Genomic DNA, 20,219 nt, shown 5'->3' with positions numbered 1-20,219 from the left:
TGATCGATCATGCGATCGAGTTTGAGTGCAATCGAGTTTCGCTTATATCAGTAGCACGATTGTGAAAAATCTTTTTGTCGTAGCAGTTTCTACAAGTCGCTAGTAATATCAAGTGCTTTGATATACATATGTATGTTATATGCACAAGGATTTCGACATAACGTTATTTTGTAAGCCAACAAATGTTTTAGATCAATCAATATTGTCTCACTGAATTTTCATTAGCAACCAAATCCCAATTTACTTATTCCAGATTTTAGAGTAATTAGTTCAAAATCGTTGATCGTTTATTTGTCGTTAGGAAAAATCAACACACGCGCTCGCATTTTTATTGATCTAACCAATTAGTGAGTTGACTGTAATGGACTTCTCAAATATTTTCAAGTTGTGGTTCGGTATATGGATTTCTCACATTTTGGCAGATTGTCTACAAAGTAATGTCGCTTTATTGCTCTATTTCGAGAATGTCATGGGGTATTCTTGGAATCATATTTCGATTATTACAAATGACAATAAATAAATGTGAATATAGGAACAAAATTATTAGAAGGAGGAGTAATCAAAGAGTGTAGATGAAGATGAATGTATGTATATGCACTGCAAATTTACAGTATGATTATCAAATATTGATTTCAATTATTATTTAGGTACTGATCGAATATAGATACATATTTTTGAATACATGAATATTCATAATCACTATTTAAATAGTTTTCTTTACTATAGAAAAAGCTCTATAAAAACCAAATCAAATTTGCATTTTCGAATAATCTACAACTTGAAAGTCTTACTTCATTTTGAGCTACAGAGGCTAAACTATAGTAGTATATAATATATATACACATATATACATGTATACACATATATATATATATATATGCTATCTATATATGTATATATTTCTACGCAAGCACATGTTTCTCGATTTTAGTTTATTGCAAAGATGTGGGGAATTTTCCAGTGTGGAAACTTAGATAATTTTTTTTACAAGTGCCATTCACATTTTATAATACTTGTTTGATAAAAAGCTGAATAAATATTAAACAAGAGTGAGTAAATCGTGAAGGACAGTTATAAGATACCCCTTAAAGAAAATAACCGATGAAAAATTGCAAATACAAAATATTTATTATTTTGAATGAAGTAAATATTTAAGAAATTTAAAATATTAAACAATACAACAACAAATTTTCCAATCAGATCTAATATCATTTATTTAAAAATATATATTTAAATGAATGTCAGAGTCGATATTCCTTGAAATTGAACGATGCAATTTATCTACGAAACTAAAGCAAAATTAACAAGCAATAACAGTAGTAATTTCAATGTGAACTAACTAACATATCATTATATAAATTTATATTATATAGAATTAGTTACAGTTATTTTGTATATAATTGAAAATAATTTAATATTATTGTATGCCAATGTTTATCTGAATATTTTGTTGCTTTGCTTTCCACAGCATCGCGTGTTTTGGTTGAGTGACTTTTTGTTATGTGTGCATATTTTGCGTTTTGTTGCTGCTGTTGTTTATTTCTGTTGTCAGTTTCATACATTGTACGCCAAAGTAAATGGAGTATATTGGTTTGTCGAGTTGTCTGCACTTGAGGGCCTAAAACCTACAGCTTTTAAGATCACAGAAGGTTGAATATAGACCTGTCTTAAGTTCCGAGTTATCTCATTTCAATAGCTCCATTGCAATAATCGCAACAGAGTATTGCGCAGTCAGTTGTACTTGACTTTCATGTTCTAACTCGTTTATGATTGTTTTGTTTTTAAACTTTTCCTTTCTTCTCTGTCATTGTAAATGCGAAATATGAAAAAATTTCGAAGGGAAAACGTCAGTAGAACAATTATTTCGCTTTGAAATCGGACAAGCCTCAATTAAATAATGAACAATGCAATTAGACGCGTGCTTAGAAATACTCTGTTCTCTGCATTTGACTCTGATCATCGCTAGAGATAAAAAATGGAGCCACAGTATTGATATTAAAGTTCTTAGTAGAAAATAAAGTAATGCTTTTATACACTATTTGTTCTATTTAATGATTTAAAAATTTATTTTTCCTTATTGATGTATTTGGATACTTTGAAACAGGGTATCTCTTAGTCGACTATGTTTTATGGTCATCGCCATATTATATAATCAAAACTGCTTGGAATGCGATGTACGTTCAACTGTGTAAACGCTACGAGCACAAATCTGCAGTGACTACAAATGTGGCTACATTTCTTTTTATTTCAAAAGCTGAAGCTGTTGCAATAGAAATGATCGACTAACAGATACCCTGAACGTCTTAAGGCACTAATTATATTTGATATACAACATGTACATACATAAAATTAAAGGAGTTTCAAGACTTCAGAGATTATCTTAAATAAAAGTCCAACTATTTACTGTTTTCTCTCGATATTAAAATTTGAATACCCTACTTAAACATTTTTCAAATAAAACTGAATTTGGAAATCGATTGTCGAAAACTCTAAATATTGACTAACTCCTGTTGGGTGTACGACAAACAAGAATTGAAATAAAAGATTGCAGTGTAATAAAAATGTAATCCAGTTTCATACTTCGAAAACAGCATACCCTGCCTGAACATATTAAGGGTATACAAGACATTTTGATTGGCATTCAATTATTGCACATACGTACATACGTCAAATCAACGATTTCGAATATATAAGTTTCCATTTCGATCTGTGCATCGAGTCAACCTTAATAAGTTTGATACGCCTTTCAATTTCCCGCTCACAGTGCGAGTGGTTTCGGGTCTGCCTGACATTTATTTTTATCCGGGAATACGAATACGGGTATACGAGTGAGCAGTGTAAGAGTGTCCGCATTTGTCAACATCTTTCAATTGGTTAACTTGTGAAATGGATGCGATTCGTAATGCTCTCGAGCTCGACTCGTTAATGACCGTTAATGAACTTCAGCGCGCTTACGGTTCGGATTCACCTGAATGCTGAGCTTTGAACTGTAACTCGTTTACAATTGGGAATCGGGAAGATGAGAAAATTGCGGTAACCGAAAAGACCGAAAATAAAACCAGTTTTGTTGATCGTTATATATCAAATAGTTGATATTTATGGGCGATGATTCACTTATTTTTGTCTCTCTGCTCTTTGTTGATGCTTAACACCTGCAACTCTGCAAATATTCACTGACGTCTTCACTTCGTCTGCAAACAGCTAATATATCCCTGTGTGTAGCCGTATTTATCAGATGAAGCAGGTGGAAGAGAAAGCTTCAGTCGTTTATTTATTAATTAGGAATGAACTTAAAATGAGCGTTTTCAGGAAAAGATTCAGTATTAAGATCTCAAGCTTAATGATTTAAGTTTTTAAATTATCTACTATTAGTCAACAAAAAACAGAAAACTCGAGCTTTAACTTCAAGATAGATCTTGAAAAGATATATCTTAAAGTAAGTCAAATTGTAAGAAGAATACTAATATTTATTTATATTTACTTCACTTCAACCATTATTTTAAAACTACAAATCGCCTAGTTTTTTGAAATGTGAATGAAAAAATTTCCACCGATAAGATGTGTAATTTGCATTTTCCACTGTTTGATTGTTCAATTATCGTATGACTGCAATATGTATCAATATTTGATCAACTGATCATAGACATATTTCTTGGGCTTACTGCAAGTGTTTTTTTGGTCGATACAATTTAAGATCTTAATGTTGGGAATGGAAGCATTTTTTTACGTAAAATATGGAATATTAATAATAAAAGTGCAGATTATTCAGATCATTCAAACAGATGTCTGAGGAGAATATGGTGAAGACATTCCTTGACAATTCTATTGTTCGTCATTAGTTGTTTACTTTTGAAAAGGTATTTATGAATAGCTACACGGAGAATATATTATATTCTCAGCAAGCAAAGCTTATCGAAATAATCAAACAAAAAAAAAAATATATATACACATAAATATTATGCAGCAACAACAACGTATTGTTTTTTGTGACTTTTGTTAATTTGATTATCATCCATTATACCATTAAGTTGTTGTGCATATAATGAATGATATTTATAGATTGTTTTAATGTTCACAGATCAATAGCTGCCTAAAAGTATGTTTTGTCCGTTTTTCAATAGCCCCATCGACCAATTTTAGAGCCATTCACAATTTTACAACCTGTGCTGCACGAATGTGTGGCCCAATTCACAGAATCTTTACCCTGTCTGCTTATCGTTTATACTGTTAAGTAAACAGAATAAATGCTTAAATATATCACAGCTTTACATGTACTACAGTATACAGGGATATAAGTGGGTACACACATATATGTATAAATATGTACATATACACATACTTATTTTTGTATGCATATAAAATTAAATAAATATACATTTAACGAGAGGAAATGAATTTATACAATTATATCTTTATATATAGTATATACGTATATAAGAAAATTGACTGAAATTATATTATATTATTATTATATTTATTTTAAGGCAGTTTTTGATAATTGCAAAACCAGAATTATCATGCAAAATGCTTTGAATTTTTATGTCTTACAACTCATATACCCTTTCGCAATACGAATTGGATAAAAATTTAATTGAATACTTTTCCTGAATGAAAAAGAAATTCCGATAATATATATCTTATTGATTATCTGAAACAAGTATGTTATATGTATGTTGACATACAAAATAATAAATATGTTAGCTTTAAGTATGTACAGAATATTCAATAGTCGACTAATATGTGCAAACGTATTGGGCGAAATGACGGTGACAGAGAGCACATTTACGTTATTGCTTTTACTGCGTCAAGACGAGTACCCGATTGAGTGCTTGCGCGTGTAAGCTACGAATGGCGGTGTGAAGTCTACACATGCACATACACACACACACTTCCACTCTCTTTCTTTCGCTCGCGTGCGCGCTCTCTCTTGGTCACGTTCGCAATCTCGTTGACGCGCTCAGTCGATCAACACGAAGCTCTCCCCGAAAACTCGAACTCACGAGTCGGAGTTGCGCTTCCGTCGGCACGTCGGCAATGAGCGCGCGGTGACGAAACGTAATCAAAGCTCTTGTATTTATATCGCGATCTGAGCTGAGCGAACGCTCCGAGTCTGAGTCAGATTAACGAACACAGGTGCGACAGCTGAAAACTCCGCTCTCTGACGCTCTCCCTCTCGCTCCATGGCGCTCGCTGTTAGCTGTTGAGAGCGCCATTATGCTATCGGCGAGATACATTTGGCTACAAGCACATCAGTTGCCGATAAAACGCCAAGCTGTTTCCACGCTCCACGCTGCGCCAATAAATCACACGCATTCCACGACGAAACATCAATGTAATTTTCTTCGCTATTTCAGCAGCAGCAACAGCAACAACAACATCAGAAGTAACTAACAACAAAACGAAAGCATTCCGGAACGGGATAAAACACAGTTAGCTCTACGCCCAAGTTGTTCCAGAGCTTTCCAAAATGTGCCGCTGTTTGCAGAAGTAAGCGGAGCCTAACTTTTTTTCTGTATTTTATTTTATTTCATTTTCGCTTTATACACTTACTGCCAACATTTGAATTCCATTGCCCCTCGTACGCAAACACCTTTCAGCTGCCTGGAAGATTGTTACTGGAACTGCTTTGAGGAGCGATTCTGCTATGATGAATCAATCGGTAAGTTTTAATTTGCATTTATGTAGCTCGTTTTTGCAGCTCACTAACCACTCTATTCGCTCTCAATGGGAAGCCTCATCTTTTTTTTAGTTGGACAGTTGAGGGCTAGCCGGTGCATGTTTACCTACGTGTTGCCATGTACATGTACGCACACACACGCACCCACACACACATACTTTTTGGCTGGTGTGCGTGTGTATTTCGCATTTGAGTCGGTAAAGTTATGCGACCGACGTAGACAATGTAGTCTTGAGTGTCAGAGGGAGAGGGAGAAGAAGAGAGAGCAACTGAGTAGTGTGTGCTAAAGAGAGTAAGAGGGAGAGAGACATAGAGAGAGGCAAGGCAAGACGTGATTGGCATTTAAACGTTTGCAAAAAAAAAGTATAGAAACAAAAACACTTGATAAATTTGATTGAAATCATATTAATTATAAAAATAATTGAATGGATTGGTGACTAAATGATTATAACTAGATAGTAATCAGCATGTTGTTGAGTTTATAAAACATGATTTCAGTTGTAACTTGGCAAGAGATAAAAGATAATGATGATGATAATGATAATGATAATGCTGCTGTTAACAAAGTTATTTTAATATTATTTATCTATATTGCTTTACAGCCAACTATAATGCCGAAGAGGATGAGGAGTATTTGGCCTCCCAGAAGCGTGGCACCATCATTGGACGCGTTCAGCCCACGGTGCAAGACAACAATCATCTATTGACAGTTCCACAACCCATTTGCGACCAGCCACTGGGCCTAATGAGGTACTAATTGACACAGCAAACAAAGCGTCAACTCGCCGCGCAATAATTTATCAGCTTTGATTGATTTGCCTGTGAATCTGGCTTGGCTGCTGAATGCTGTCACTGGGCACTGGGCACAGGGCAAAGTGGGAATTTAATATTTGTTAATCACATTGGCAGTTTTTCTGTTGTATTGTACAACTTTCAATTATCTGTACTCAATATTGATGTATTTTTGCACAGCGCCAAAATTCATGAGGAGGATTATCGGCGCGTGACACAAACGAATGTGCCGATGCTAGGACCGGAGATATTGGCAGTGTTTGCCAACTCGCAGATCTTCCAGGATCATCAGCCAACCAAGCTAAATCGCATCAGCACAAAGACATTCTTGGCCGGCGTCCATTCGCCCAACAAAGAGGCGCCGACCACGCCGCGACTCAGCGAACAGGAGCGCCTCTTGCGACGTCTCGAAGGTAATGATGGCCACAGCCACGCCCAAATTGTTAGTAGCAGCGCCAGTGGCAAAACTAGTGGTAAGACCACGCGCAGCAGTAGCATCATCTCCGGCGGTGCGCCCAAGGTGAAGTTCTACTTGAGTTGAGTAGAGCGAGTATCCAGCAGCGGGCCAAAAACAGAAAGAAAAGAAAAACAACATACGAATTCAAAACTGTGGCCGTAGCAGTAGCAGTATTTGTGCCAAAGATACTTACATACATACACACTTACACAGACAAAAAGAACTTTCGTTTAGTACCTACACCACAAAATGTGACCTAATATTATTACTAATTAGCCATAAGTATTGATAACCAGCCAGTAAAGAGTGAGAAGCGACAAGTCGACAATGAAAATATTTACCAACAGTTTAGCATTTAGTAGTATTATTTTTACACGTATTGTTACTTTTTAAGTTTCTTCGTTTGTTAGACCTTGTAATGTTAACATACACACACGCATATACATATATAACATATATTGAACCTGATTAGCTGATGTGTTTAAAGTTAATCAACGCTGATGAAAATCTGAAAAATGAAAATGGAAACACAAATACCATAAAACTAAACACAAACTCAACTCGTGACTTTTATGAATCTCCAATAGCTTAGATTTAATTATGCAAATTCTGATTACATTATATTCGGAATTGAGTTGGAAATTCTTAACGTAGCAGATGCTAATTGAAAAAGTTGGGCAATTCTGAGTAACTCTACAATTCGAGTTAGCAATTCAGAATTCTTACATCTATATATTATCATCTGATTATCAAGCTAAGAAAATCCAATGAGTCACATTAATATCATATGCTTTGAATTTTCCGTATACGTTATAACACATCGGAAATCTTTTTATTATGTATTACTTTATTTTATGAGCTCGAAAGCTCTCTCGTGATATGGGCAACCAAGTGACGAATTATTGATATCTGAATGGTACGCAATTTTTCTGGTCTTGAGTCAGAGGCTTTGTTATATATAAGTCAGATTTCATAAACGATTTATTACTTGATGAATGCATGGATAATGAGAATTCGCCCTGGAGCACATAGATCATATACTATTTGGGTAGTCCAGTCCATTGAATGACTATGTCGAAGTGGTGGCATTAAGATTGCGAATAGAATTTCTTCTGTTACCTTACGAAAGTGCACCTTAACAGATAACGTTAATTTTTTCCGTAATCGGCAATGTTCCTATCAACTCTATACAAGTGTAGGACGTAAATCAGTTTTGTTTTGTTTTTATTTTTTATTGTTTACCCTGTACTCATTCAAAGTGCGTAATAATGGGTATAATAAAGATTTATACAATATATGACAGAGGTGGCATTTTTGACTTGTTACTTGATTTCATCAAGTGAATTTGTTTTGAAATAATAGTTAGTATTGGGCTTAACAGGCTTTGAGAAAGAAATGTTAACGAATTTATGGATAAAGAAGAAGTGAATATTTTATTCCATAATATTTAAAAGTATTCACAAGAAATAAAGCCGTCAAGTACAACAAATTCCTTATGCAGTAAATATATATTTAACATTTTAAAATTTGCATTTTATTATAAATAAAACACATTCATATATTGTATATTTTATATTATATCGAGATTTTAGATGGCCTATAGGGCATCTGTTAACGGGGCACTCATGACGCTGGCACCCTCGCTTGCCTTGTTTGCTCTACTGATAACTACATAGTAATCAAATTTGTGCCCTGATAAGGTGATACGAATTCTTTTCTTCTCTTGTTTCTGCCTGCATACATATATTATATGTTTATACCTATAAATATAATATTTGTTTCTGAATATACAAAAAAAAAAAAAAAAAAAAAACTCAGGTTTTTCCTGATTATTTAATTTCTGATGACATTTGTTGCAATTATATAAAAACTTCTCAATAGATTTTGAGATGTTTCTCATTACTAAATCAAAAGTTAAATCTCCTTTCATTTGGAGAATCATATTTTAAATATTTCTCTGATTTCCACATTTGATAGATAATGAAAGCATAAGAGTAGTTTGATACTCTTAATTTTTATGTATATATTTTTTCAGAGCTCTTAGAGTCTGTTTTAATGGAAGACTCATTCAATGAGCATTTAAATTCTTCAAAGCTCTTTGAAATCGATTTGCAGTAGATCCTAACTTATGTCTGCCAGTCATTATCCAGCTGTTTTGCAACCAAGAATATACTAACTTCAATTAAATGTTTGTCATTCTCAATAATGGCTTAAATCAATAAGCTTAAAGCTTTTAGCACGCTGTAAATGTATTGAATACTTAATTATTTTTATTTTACCACATAATTTGGAAATTTAATAATATACCAGTAAGCGCTAATTCTCTGATTTATTCTACTAATTAACGTGCTTCAGAAAAACGAGAAAGTTTCAGTCGATAAGAAAATTATTGTCAGCTATTTCAATAATGCAATTATGCAATTATGACACATGAATAAGCTTTTAATGATCTACTCTAATCAATGGCTTAAGTTGGAATATATTAGATGGCTTCATAAATTATTTGTCAGCGTAATATAATTAGTAGAGTTTTACAATTATTCGAGAAAGGGTATATTGGGTTTGTTCGGGTTTCGATTTCACTTGAAATTCAAGACATCATCTGCTGTGACGCCTATTAAGGGCGTGGTATATCGGAAAACACTACATCTGGTATAACAGAAAAGCTACACTCTAGAAATTTGAGCAATCCAGGAAATTATTCAACTGTATTTTGTTTACTGAACAAGTATTATGCAGTCGATGTCGCCCAACTGCAACATTTTTAATAGCTTTAATTTCTGGTATTATCAGCTCATTTTCTACTTTATGAATATCTGTAACATGTGTAAATAAACGTTGCTCAGTTGGCTTTGCCTGACTGAAAGATACCTTGGATGCATTTGCTTGTAATATTAATATAATTTAATATTAATATGATTATTTAGCAACAAATTTTATTTAAAAATTGCATTGAAAATTGTTAAGATTTTTCTTTTAAAAAAAATTTATTTTAAATATTTTTCATTGTCAACAATAATTATGAAAATGTATTTGAAAATATAAGTAAACTAAGCAAAATAATAATTAATTAGCTGCATATAAGATATTCCTAATTTATACTACTCGAGCTGGAGGTCAGGTTCATTGAAATATTAAAAGAATAATATTGTGTAATTTAAAATTAATATTTTCAACTAATATTCTGCATAATTTATTTTACTACAGCTGGTCTACAGGCCGATGCCACCGACTCCACAAAGGCCGAGCCAAGCGCCGAGGAAGCACCATCGCCCGAGAAACGGATCACGTTCACATTGGCCCCGTCGGAGTCCTCGCCGGAGGGCAGTCAGTCACTGGCGCCGAAAAAGTTCGAGCCCATTGCCGAGGAAGAAAAGGAGGATGAGAAGGATATGGACGAGGTGATCTTGAGACCGCATCTCATCGATCGCCGTCCCCATCTGTTGCCCAGCACGAGCAGCCTCTCGTCCACGCCCAAGCGGACGCTTCGCGCGGCCAAAAGCGTACCGCACATGTTTATGGCGGACAGTGATACGGACATATTCGCCATCACGGGTACTGGCAGCCAGATCAGCATGACGCCGGAGGTGCCCTCCATATCCTTCAGCAATCTGCCGAAGAACTACGAGGACACGCCGACCATAGAAAAGTATCGCGTATCGCAGAGTCTCTACTCCATACAGAATGCAAATGCGGCTCGTGCCTTACAGGATGATTACTCCATGCCGCGTTACTTCCGACGCTCTAATATGCCCCTAGCTCAAAGCACCGAAATTCTGCCCAGCAGTACGTCGCTGGCCTCCATCTCGGCATCAGTGGGCTCGACATCCTCCTCCAAGGGCGAGCTGCGCCGGCTTGAGCAGCCCAAGAGCAAACGCCTCCAAATGCTGCGTGGCAATCTGCCGCCGCTACTCATCCATTCCGTGTCCTTCAAGCGCAATCGGGAGGAAGGCAAACAAGTCGATTAGAACTCTCTGCATCTAATAATATTACTTATCTTGACTTCGACGTGGTTAAGCCAGGCACAATGTTGTGGCTGCAATGTATGCAATAGCCCATGGGAAGGCGTGTTCGATTCCTCCTGTTTCTGTTGTTCGACTCTATGATGCATATACATATATGGTATTGATGTTTCTGATAGTAGTAATAGTTGATCGATCCTTTCTGTTGGCTAATTTGTCCGTCTGTATGCTCTGGGAATTTTAAATGTACTTAGTTTCTCTCATATGATAATATTTTAAATCATCGATATCTAGGCAATAAAATCGTTTCACATATTAGCCGTTTAAAAAGTTAGAATTATAGCTATTTAAAGATATATTATTCATATCTCTGATCAAGATTCATAGCCGAGTTGCTTTAGCTCTTTCTCTCTGTTTATTCGTTTTTTTTAGGAGTTTGAATCGTATTTACATTTTCCTGTATCATCGGCAGGTTTTTTCATATTCATTAAGTTGACTAAGGTTTATTTTTTATTCAGGCGGCTTCAAGAGTAAGAGTTGGAGATACGTTTGTATGTAGAGGTTGCTCTAAAGTATACATAAATGTGAATCTAATCTATTTAAATACCTCCTGAAGTGTCATGAAGATCTTTAAGGTATTTGCTAGTCGGGTATTGCCGACTAGAGCACACACTTCTTACTCAATGGGTATGTGCCTTACCATACTCGGTTATATATATGTATACAATAGTATATATATATTTATATAACGTATATATATGATTATACAGCTATGTATATTCGCGATTAAAGTATTTCTTATGTATTTATTTCAATCTGCTATACACTAACTTGTAATATAAACCAGATTCAATATTAATTAACTACAATCGGAATTCCATTGCAGAGAGAGAAAGTATTGTTATTCGAGAAAGATATGTTAGATAATATATACATATGTATGTATATGGATTATTCGTTCGTCTGTCTGTTTTTGTGCCAACTAGTTTCTTAGCTTTCAATGCCAAGTGGATACATGTAATTATATAAATCTTATAGCTACTGTAAGATCGATCAAAGTACGAAGTCTTTTATGCTCATGAACATGAACAAAATTTTATTATAATTATTTTTAGATTACCTTTATATACACTTATAAAACTGTTAAAATTCCATCCAAAAAATTCCATTTTAATAAAAATTGTTGAAATTTGTCAACAGATTTAATATATATATTAATCAACTTTATTTTTAGCATTTAAATGTACATATTTTTATTTTATTTTATTTTTATTTTTTCAAACATTGTATCTATTATAATAATGTTAGCATTTGTACCAAAATATATAAAAATCCTCAAAATATCAAAATATATATATATTTTTGGCTTTTTCAAAAAACATATTTCGCATAAAATATTTAACTGTAAGGCTATTTTATCTTCGGCACTCTGAAGACATAAGTTTTTTCATGTTTGTTTATTTTTTTCTTTTGATTTTGTCATAAATACATTTAGATCTGTTTTAATAAAAAAAAGTTGTTTTGCAAAGCAATTCGCTTTTACTATGCATTTTACTTAGCTTAGAAAACTTACAAAACTCTGTCTCTGAATCACAGAGCTCATAAATAATTGTTTTGAAACATTTTTTAAGCGAAAGCAGAAAGAACAATCATCCAATTGTGGTTTTGCTGCTAATGTGCAACAGCTTTAGCTCATTATAAATATGAAATCATACCTTTACGAGCTTTCGTAGCGAGCAGAAGCCTTCAAATGTGTCGAGCTATAGCGTTTGCTCTCCTTAGGATTTGCATATTTTGGAGCATATCTGTAAGTTGGGCCAGCATTGAAGGTGAGTTTAATATACGGATTGTATATCAATACGTTTCTCTTGGCTTCTCCAGTTAGTCGTATTTAGTGTGCTCTTGAATTATAAATTGAAGTTAAATGATTGGTGCTATGACTAAAAATCTTCACCATGAAGTCAGGAATATTTATAGTGCCAAAAAATTGTTGAATGAGAATTTCGACCAGAAGAAAACCAGAGAGTATATAGCAAGAAATACCGCAAATTTATTTTCATATATATATATATATATTGGAATATTATATTTTATATATATATATATATATATATATATATATATATATATGTAAAAAAAATTATATATACGTATATAGACAAAAAAAAAAAAAAAACAATAATAATATTTATATGTTTTTGCAGGATTGGCCGTGAATATAACGCATATGTTTGGCATACCGAACAGTTTCTATCCGGATCCGGTGTTCGCCCAAATTGGATCTGAATATTATTATGTAAGAGGACCACAATCGGTGTCCTGGTACTCGGCTCTACACAATTGTCATAGAGTAGGCGCTGAACTTATAAGTATTTCAAAAATGGAGACGCTATACAAAATTCAAGAGCATCGAAAGATTTTCTCTAACGGTACAAAGTACTGGGTGGATCTGTCGAATCTGGCGACAGAAGGAGATTATGTATCCATGTCGACCGGCAGGAAACCAAGCTTCGAGCATTGGTGTGAGAATGAGCCGCCACTTAAAAGTACCACAAACAATTGTGTGATGATTGAGGAAAAGCATTCTTCAGGGCCGTGCATGATAGCGGTCCCGTGCAACGGCCGAAAGGACTACATATGCCAGTTACGTACTCCGCAAACTATCTCAATAGTTGCTTTGTAACTAATATATGTGATGTAATGTAATAAAAACTAAATTTAAAATACAAAACATGCTTTTTTCTATAATCTATTATATTGGACCATATTGGATTTGTAAAAATGTATGGCTGAAGGAGATGAAACAGAACCCATAGCAAATACATATTTTCGATCAGCATGACAAGCGTAGAAAGATTGGAGTATTAACTGTTCAGGGAATCTCCTCTCTAGAGCTCTCTTACTCATTAAATATCTCACATGCATTATCTTGACAATTCTTGACTCTTTTATCTGATTCGTACTCTTCGTGAAATAAAAGAGAAATCTCTTCAGTGCTACCACATTGCTAAAGAAATCAAATGAAATATATTTTCGAAGACTGCCCTAAAGTATGCAATGCTTTTGTCGCTTCTAAAAGTTATAACCTCATATATACTATATAGATGCAGAAAATTGCTCTGACAATTGTTCCATAAATCAGATTGAATTATTATATATATGTATATATATTTGATTTTTTTTATTTACCTGCTAATAGACTTTGCCGATTAAATATATTTATTTACATTTCCGACAACAACCTCAAAATCGGACAATTAACAATTGAAATATTCAAAATGTTAAAAACATTAGCTACTTCGATGTTTATAGCTGTTTACACAGTTTTATGTTGTAGCGGATATTAACCCAATGGATTTGCTCGACTTAAGCACCTTTAATGTAAGCACCAACAGCTTGGGTTCACTTACAGCACGTGCACCCGTTAGGTATGTTTGCACTCAGCCGCGTATCTCCTACGTAAGTGTAACAATGTTATGCAGTGTAATGTTAATTTAAGTATATTTGCTGACTTTGCTTAAATAAATACAATATATTTTATATGTTTTTATAGAATGCCCTACGTATGTCACAAACCATCAGCTCAGCAATCAAACGGTGTTTTTTTTTTTTCATTGCATAGACAGCTGTTGAGAAACATTTGTATAGCATAAGATACATATATATGGATATGATTAAATTATACATTCAATATTTTCTGAATTTAATTTTATTTTTAACTGAGCTTCGCCTTTAAATAGCTAATAAATAATAAATGACAATAAATTTCCTGGTACTATGCTTAATTTATTGGTCATGATTCAGTTAACGAATTTCCATGCAATAGTTGGTGTTATCCGCCTTCACATCTTGCAATCAGTTCATTTAACCCCTTAGCAAATTAATTTTAATTTCTGTCTATCATCTTCTAGAAGGTCGTTGCAGTGAAAACTTGCCGCTTTGCAAGGCTTACATAACGAAATTCTTCTTGACTTTGTAATCTATATATTTGATAATAAACTTGATATACATATTAGAAAAGAGAATTTATCAAAAGAAATATACTGATAATTATTTTATTATAATTAAGTCAATTTTTTCAGATAAAAGTAAAATAAATTAAATATTAATAGGTATATATATATATATATATATATATATATATATATATATATATATATATATATATATATATATATATATATATATATATATATTTAAAAAATAATATTTAATAAATTCGATGCTATGCAAGCTAGCTAAATTCAAAAGGGTATTTTACAGTCGTCGTCCTACTACTGCGAGTGTCCTCAATAAAACTAAGTTTATTCAACATTTCAATCTGTAGCTGTAGTTGCCATTGTCGCCATTACACGAGTCAGCCTACTTAATTTATGCCCATTTGTGTGTTAGTTCATGCTCCTCGATATATTATAAAGGAATTGAGTTACTTTCTTCATTTGCTGTCAATTCTTGGGCGGCTGAACTCGTGCCCATCTAGGCATAGCTGCAACAAATGAAAGCGCAATTATCTGAGAATCGCGATTTTAATTTATAAATTGACCCAAATGCTCGAGTCTGGCCCGGTCTGTGTATTTCTTGTTTTGTTTTTTGTTTGATTTTGTGTGTGTGGTGCGTTTTGTCGTCAAACGGAATCTATTAAAATAAATATATTCGCGTGAACCTCATGTCGAGATGTACATACAAACATATATTATATATACACATGCATATACATATGTATAGGTGTGTACATAAAATTAAGAATTTGAAATTAAGAGAAAGCAATTTCAATCCACAATGAAATTTTTAAGCAAAAGTCCAAATTGGAATCTAATCCATTATCTATTTACTTATTTATCATAGATGGAAACAAACCTGACTTAACATAACTAAGGCGTTGAGCTTATCTATTATACTCCTCATATATTTATACTCCAGGCTATTACTGATTTCAATTATTTTTAACTAAATATTCAGTTATCTGTGAACTATTCTATTTCTATTCACGCTGGTGTCCTGCCCGAAATGCAATAAAATATGATCTCAATCAATTTTGTGTTTATACTAAAGCCGTAAGTTATTTGCCTTTGCGTTTAGAACTTTGAACAACGAGCTGTGACGCAAGTGTTTGTGCTTCGCGTGAATTTGCATCACAGCACCACCACTAGCCTGAGGTTCAACTATTAAGCCTCTGACGTAGACGCCAAGCGGTTGTTTAAACTCACCTTTAAGTAACCGTGAAAAGGCTAACAGTTCTGCAGCTGATCGGGCTATCATCAACCGTTATCAGCAATCGAGCTGCTTTCCCAAGGGCATCTGGTCGTATGGGTGATTTCAAATCAATTCAAATACTATGTATAGCAGCTGTGCCAAGACTCTTAAGCCACATAGATATAGATATACAATATATGGGCCTATTCTCCTGCTGATTGTCTATGCCTGGGCTCAACTAGGCGTATGCGTGATATGCAGATACGCAGATGTGAAAAATCCCTGATAAGCATAAACTGGGCAGCCACACGCCGTCAGCTGATAATGCGAATGAAAGACTTATTTCATAAACAAATACACAGTTACGGAGATATATACATATATTTAATATGTATATTTCGTATTTTCAAGAGAGGCTGGTCGCATGCGGGATATTTAAATCACATATATATTCGAATTCTATATATATATATATATATATATATATATATGTACGTATTTTTTGTCTGGCTGCACCAAAGCAAACATCAGCTGAAACGAAAAGTTTATACATAGAACTGTATGTATGCATATGTATCTATATTTGTTTAATCTCTTGTAGGAGCAACTAGTCGTATACGTGATTTCAGTCAACTATGCACTCTAGCATACATACATATATGTATATACATTATAGCATCTTTAGCCATACCGATAAGCTAAGGCTAACATATTTCAAACATTTTTCAGTCAAGAATATTCATGTGTGAGCATTCTGCTGACAGGCTGCATTCCCAAGGGCAACTGGTCGTATGCGTGATTTCAATCAAACATGCAGGCAAATGTGATGTGGCTGTGGTCGAAATACATAATATAAACGTATATAATAAGTTCGTCAGCCGATAATGCGTATACAACATGTATATACACTTACAAATATATATAATTAATAGACTGCACATATATGTACATGTATGTATGTATATATCCGTATGACTGCGCGTGACACACACACACACTGCTTAGTTTTTGTGTGTTTTGCTTTGTTTGTAGTAAATTTCCGCAGGTCCAGTTCGATGTCAGCGCCAGCCTGACTAACCAATCGCCGCGTTATCAGTTATCAACAATTGCCGCTGGCACGCGGCTCACTGGAGCTAATCACATTGTTCTCATGTGTCCGCAACGGCAGATAGTCGTGTGTCGGTCTAGATGGGCGACGATGCGATGTGGCACGGTTATCACCCAAGCAAGGTCAAGGCGCACTGGAAGCAATCCTCGTCTGCTGTTGCCAGCGCAATCAAGAGTAGCAGCACGCGTCTTTGTTTTGGTCTGGTGATGTTTTGCCTCTGATACCCTGTAAAGCTAGCGAAAAAGGTGTGTATGATGCGCACACAACTATTTTGGGCTTTCCCTATTTCTAATTTCGACTGCGACTCCTCACAGTTGCTTAGTTTAGGTAGAAATGCAGCTAAACTCCATCTTATTGCTCGCCAATTTTCTACAGGGTATCTACCAATGAACCACTCCCTCTTAAAAATTCTCACTTGTTATTTATAGCTCATAAGTTGTCGTTGTTGCTGTGGCCATGCAGACGCATTCGGCATTGATACGGAACTTATTCACCTGTTATATAGCGAAATACATTCTTATCTTGGCCGTATTACTTAACGCATAAATAATAGATTTTTAATTCCTATTCGTATGGTAAATTGGACATAGGCAAAAAGTGAATTTTTATTTTATTTTTGATTTTTTTTTTTTTTTCATTTAAATATTTAGTAATCTTTAGGGAGAAATGTGTTCAACTATGAGGTAATGCACGTGCACTCTTTACCTGAACATTAATGGTAACCGCTGATGTGGTGGCCAAGTATCCATATATCAATATATTAATTATTAATATTAGATTTTGTATTTCTATTCGTATACTAAATTGGAAATACAAATTAAACGAATTATGTTTTTACTTTACTTTCATTGAAGCATTTTGCAAGCTTAGGCAGAAATTGTCTTAAATTTTTTGGTAATGCACCTTACTTATCTGAAGGTTGATGGAAAATGCTTAGCTAAGTAATAAATGATTTGCGAATTTTTACTTATGTATTTTTATAAAATCATTATCATGTCATCTAAATGCAATCACAGCAGAAACGTGCCTAGAAATTGTTATGATGGACCATGGCCTCAGAAAGCTGCGATAGTTTGTCGCTATTATCATATGTTCTTAATTATAAACATAATAATGAAGGCGATGTTGATGTTGATGCTGATGATAATGCTAGGCTAAAGTCCCTCAACATGAACTGTGAATTGTGAACTCGAGGTGAACGAATTATTGCCAACAAATATTCTTTTATTATAATTGCTTTTTTTTTTTTTATTTCGTATATTACGTAGAGAAACTTTGATTTACGTAAATTAGTTGCAATGTTTTAGTATAATTGACGTAATATGAAATAAATGTATTCCTGAATTTTATTTATAGCCTTCAAGTTTATAAATATATGCATACGTAAACATATTCATTTCATTTTATAAAGGGAAGAAAGTTAGTTTATAATGCAAGTTGAAATTGGGTTTCGATAGGCGTATGATATAAATATTGCTGGACTGCTCGATTTCCCACATAGCTAGAGGTTGTATATTTTGATTATTTGCGAAGAGAATTATAGACTGTTGAGACTCTGTAGTCCATAAACGGGGCAGAACGGGCGTTAATAACGCTGGGAGACTATGACAATTTCAAGTAAAGCCTCAATATATAATGCTTGAATATCTTATATATAATAAATAAATAATAAAATACATATATCTAAACAAAATTTAAAAAAACCAATAATAATAAAACAAAAAATTATTTAAAAAAAATTATAAATTTTTTATTTTTATTTATATTATTTTTTATTTGTTTTTTTGTTTTAGACATAAGTTAACAAAACTAAGAGCTAATTTTAAACTGTATATTTGATACCATCATGAAAACAAATATTGTAGATCATGAAACCCTTTCGAAAGTTGTCACAAACGAAGCACACGTTGGGAAAGAATTTATACTTTACCTAATCATTGTTTAACATATGGTAGGGAAACTCAGGGCAGTAAATTTGTAGATTTTTTTTTATAATATTTTAGATATAACATAATTTCAAATGGAAATTAATACCACATCATTGTTGCCGTACGTGCTAGATCTGCTAAGTCGCCAGCCAGATCTATGTGAGTAAAAGTCACAAAGTAACGGTATAGATAGGTGATAAATTCACAAAAATGCAAAATGCCCACAGGCACCACAGTAGATGCGTTGTGTGCAAAGATAAAGGACGTGGTCATGGACGATGTCATCAGTCCATTTGGCACTCTGAAGCGGGCAGTGGAGTTCTCCGTCGAGCTGGGCTCCAATCTAGGCCTACTCCTGTTGAGCGACAAACGCATTCGCATGCCCTTCAATTTGCGTACCAAGAAGGACGTCGCAGCGTGCCAACAAGTCGATGAGCAAGCGCTCGCCGAGGGACACGAACGTAGTGTGGTCAAGCGTCTAGCCAAGACAGTAAGTGTGTGCAGAAACTTAAGCTGAGATTGTCTGACTGATAGTCTATTGACATCTCCGCAGTTGAAGGACCCGCGTAATGGGGTTCGCAAACCGAAGACCAGTGTTAAAAAGCGACGCAAATTTAACTACAAACAGCCAGTCGCTCGTCCGAAAAACAAGAAGTGCAAACTAACGAAGAAGCAGCTCATTCGTCAGGCCTGCAGAGCTCGCGGCAACTATTAAAAGTCTTAAATTTGTTTTTGTTCTATTTTTTGGTAGTTTTTTTATATTAAAGTAGGTCAACATGGCGTTTCCATACACACTTGGACTAATTAAGGGGCATGGGTATGGGCATAAGCTTAGGCACGAGCACGGGTTTTTCAGCACAACATGGATAGGCAGCCGGTGTACGGGTGTACGTTAACGGCTGGTGTGCTGGGTTGGCACACCTGTCCAGCTTCTCCTGCTGTCGGTGCGTCGCAATTTCTGTTAGAATTTCTGAAAGGTTTTTCTTTAGCATAACAATGAATTATTCAGAGGGGCGCAATCGACGCTTGGTCGCAATTCAATCGCAGTCTTTGTGTCGAGTCTAGAGCTTTGAACGGATAGACGAATTTAGTATTAGCTATG

The 20,219-nt window shown here is 34.3% G+C and overlaps 2 protein-coding genes across 3 annotated transcripts; both read left to right on the top strand.

Moving 5' to 3' along the window:
* The first annotated feature begins 5,154 nt into the window (after positions 1-5,154).
* On the top strand, positions 5,155-12,080 carry LOC108649812 (uncharacterized). Of its 2 annotated transcripts, none has more exons than XM_089257422.1 (5): positions 5,155-5,487; positions 5,598-5,659; positions 6,280-6,427; positions 6,650-6,942; positions 10,134-12,080. In XM_089257422.1, the coding sequence occupies exons 1-5, from the start codon at positions 5,468-5,470 to the stop codon at positions 10,892-10,894; spliced, it is 1,284 nt and encodes a 427-aa protein (XP_089113548.1). In that variant the 5' UTR covers positions 5,155-5,467; the 3' UTR covers positions 10,895-12,080. The 2 variants fall into 2 exon arrangements, with proteins under 2 accessions (XP_089113548.1, XP_030241196.1); XM_030385336.2 differs by having other exon boundaries at positions 5,159-5,487; positions 6,650-6,882.
* Positions 12,081-19,097: 7,017 nt separating this feature from the next.
* LOC108649397 (uncharacterized) lies at positions 19,098-19,907 on the top strand. Its single transcript, XM_018098366.3, has 3 exons — positions 19,098-19,276; positions 19,345-19,607; positions 19,671-19,907. The coding sequence occupies exons 1-3, from the start codon at positions 19,210-19,212 to the stop codon at positions 19,830-19,832; spliced, it is 492 nt and encodes a 163-aa protein (XP_017953855.1). The 5' UTR covers positions 19,098-19,209; the 3' UTR covers positions 19,833-19,907.
* The last annotated feature ends 312 nt before the right edge of the window (positions 19,908-20,219 follow it).

The sequence above is a fragment of the Drosophila navojoa genome, chromosome 3, assembly GCF_054131105.1.
Source record: "Drosophila navojoa isolate 15081-1374.11 chromosome 3, UAZ_NAV_1.0, whole genome shotgun sequence".
Taxonomy (NCBI): domain Eukaryota; kingdom Metazoa; phylum Arthropoda; class Insecta; order Diptera; family Drosophilidae; genus Drosophila; species Drosophila navojoa.
The sequence above is the reverse complement of the archived record's forward strand: the minus strand, read 5'-3'. Positions and strand labels throughout refer to the sequence as shown.

Excerpts from the sequence above, each read along its gene's own strand:
- LOC108649812 (XM_089257422.1), top strand. The coding sequence starts at position 5,468 with ATGTGCCGCTGTTTGCAGAA. Across the intron at positions 5,660-6,279 it reads CTGCTATGATGAATCAATCG|CCAACTATAATGCCGAAGAG; the intron begins GTAAGTTTTAAT and ends ATTGCTTTACAG. Across the intron at positions 6,943-10,133 it reads CGCCAGTGGCAAAACTAGTG|CTGGTCTACAGGCCGATGCC; the intron begins GTAAGACCACGC and ends ATTTTACTACAG.
- LOC108649397 (XM_018098366.3), top strand. The coding sequence starts at position 19,210 with ATGGAAATTAATACCACATCATTGTTGCCGTACGTGCTAGATCTGCTA. Across the intron at positions 19,277-19,344 it reads AAGTCGCCAGCCAGATCTAT|GCACCACAGTAGATGCGTTG; the intron begins GTGAGTAAAAGT and ends AAATGCCCACAG. Across the intron at positions 19,608-19,670 it reads TCAAGCGTCTAGCCAAGACA|TTGAAGGACCCGCGTAATGG; the intron begins GTAAGTGTGTGC and ends ACATCTCCGCAG.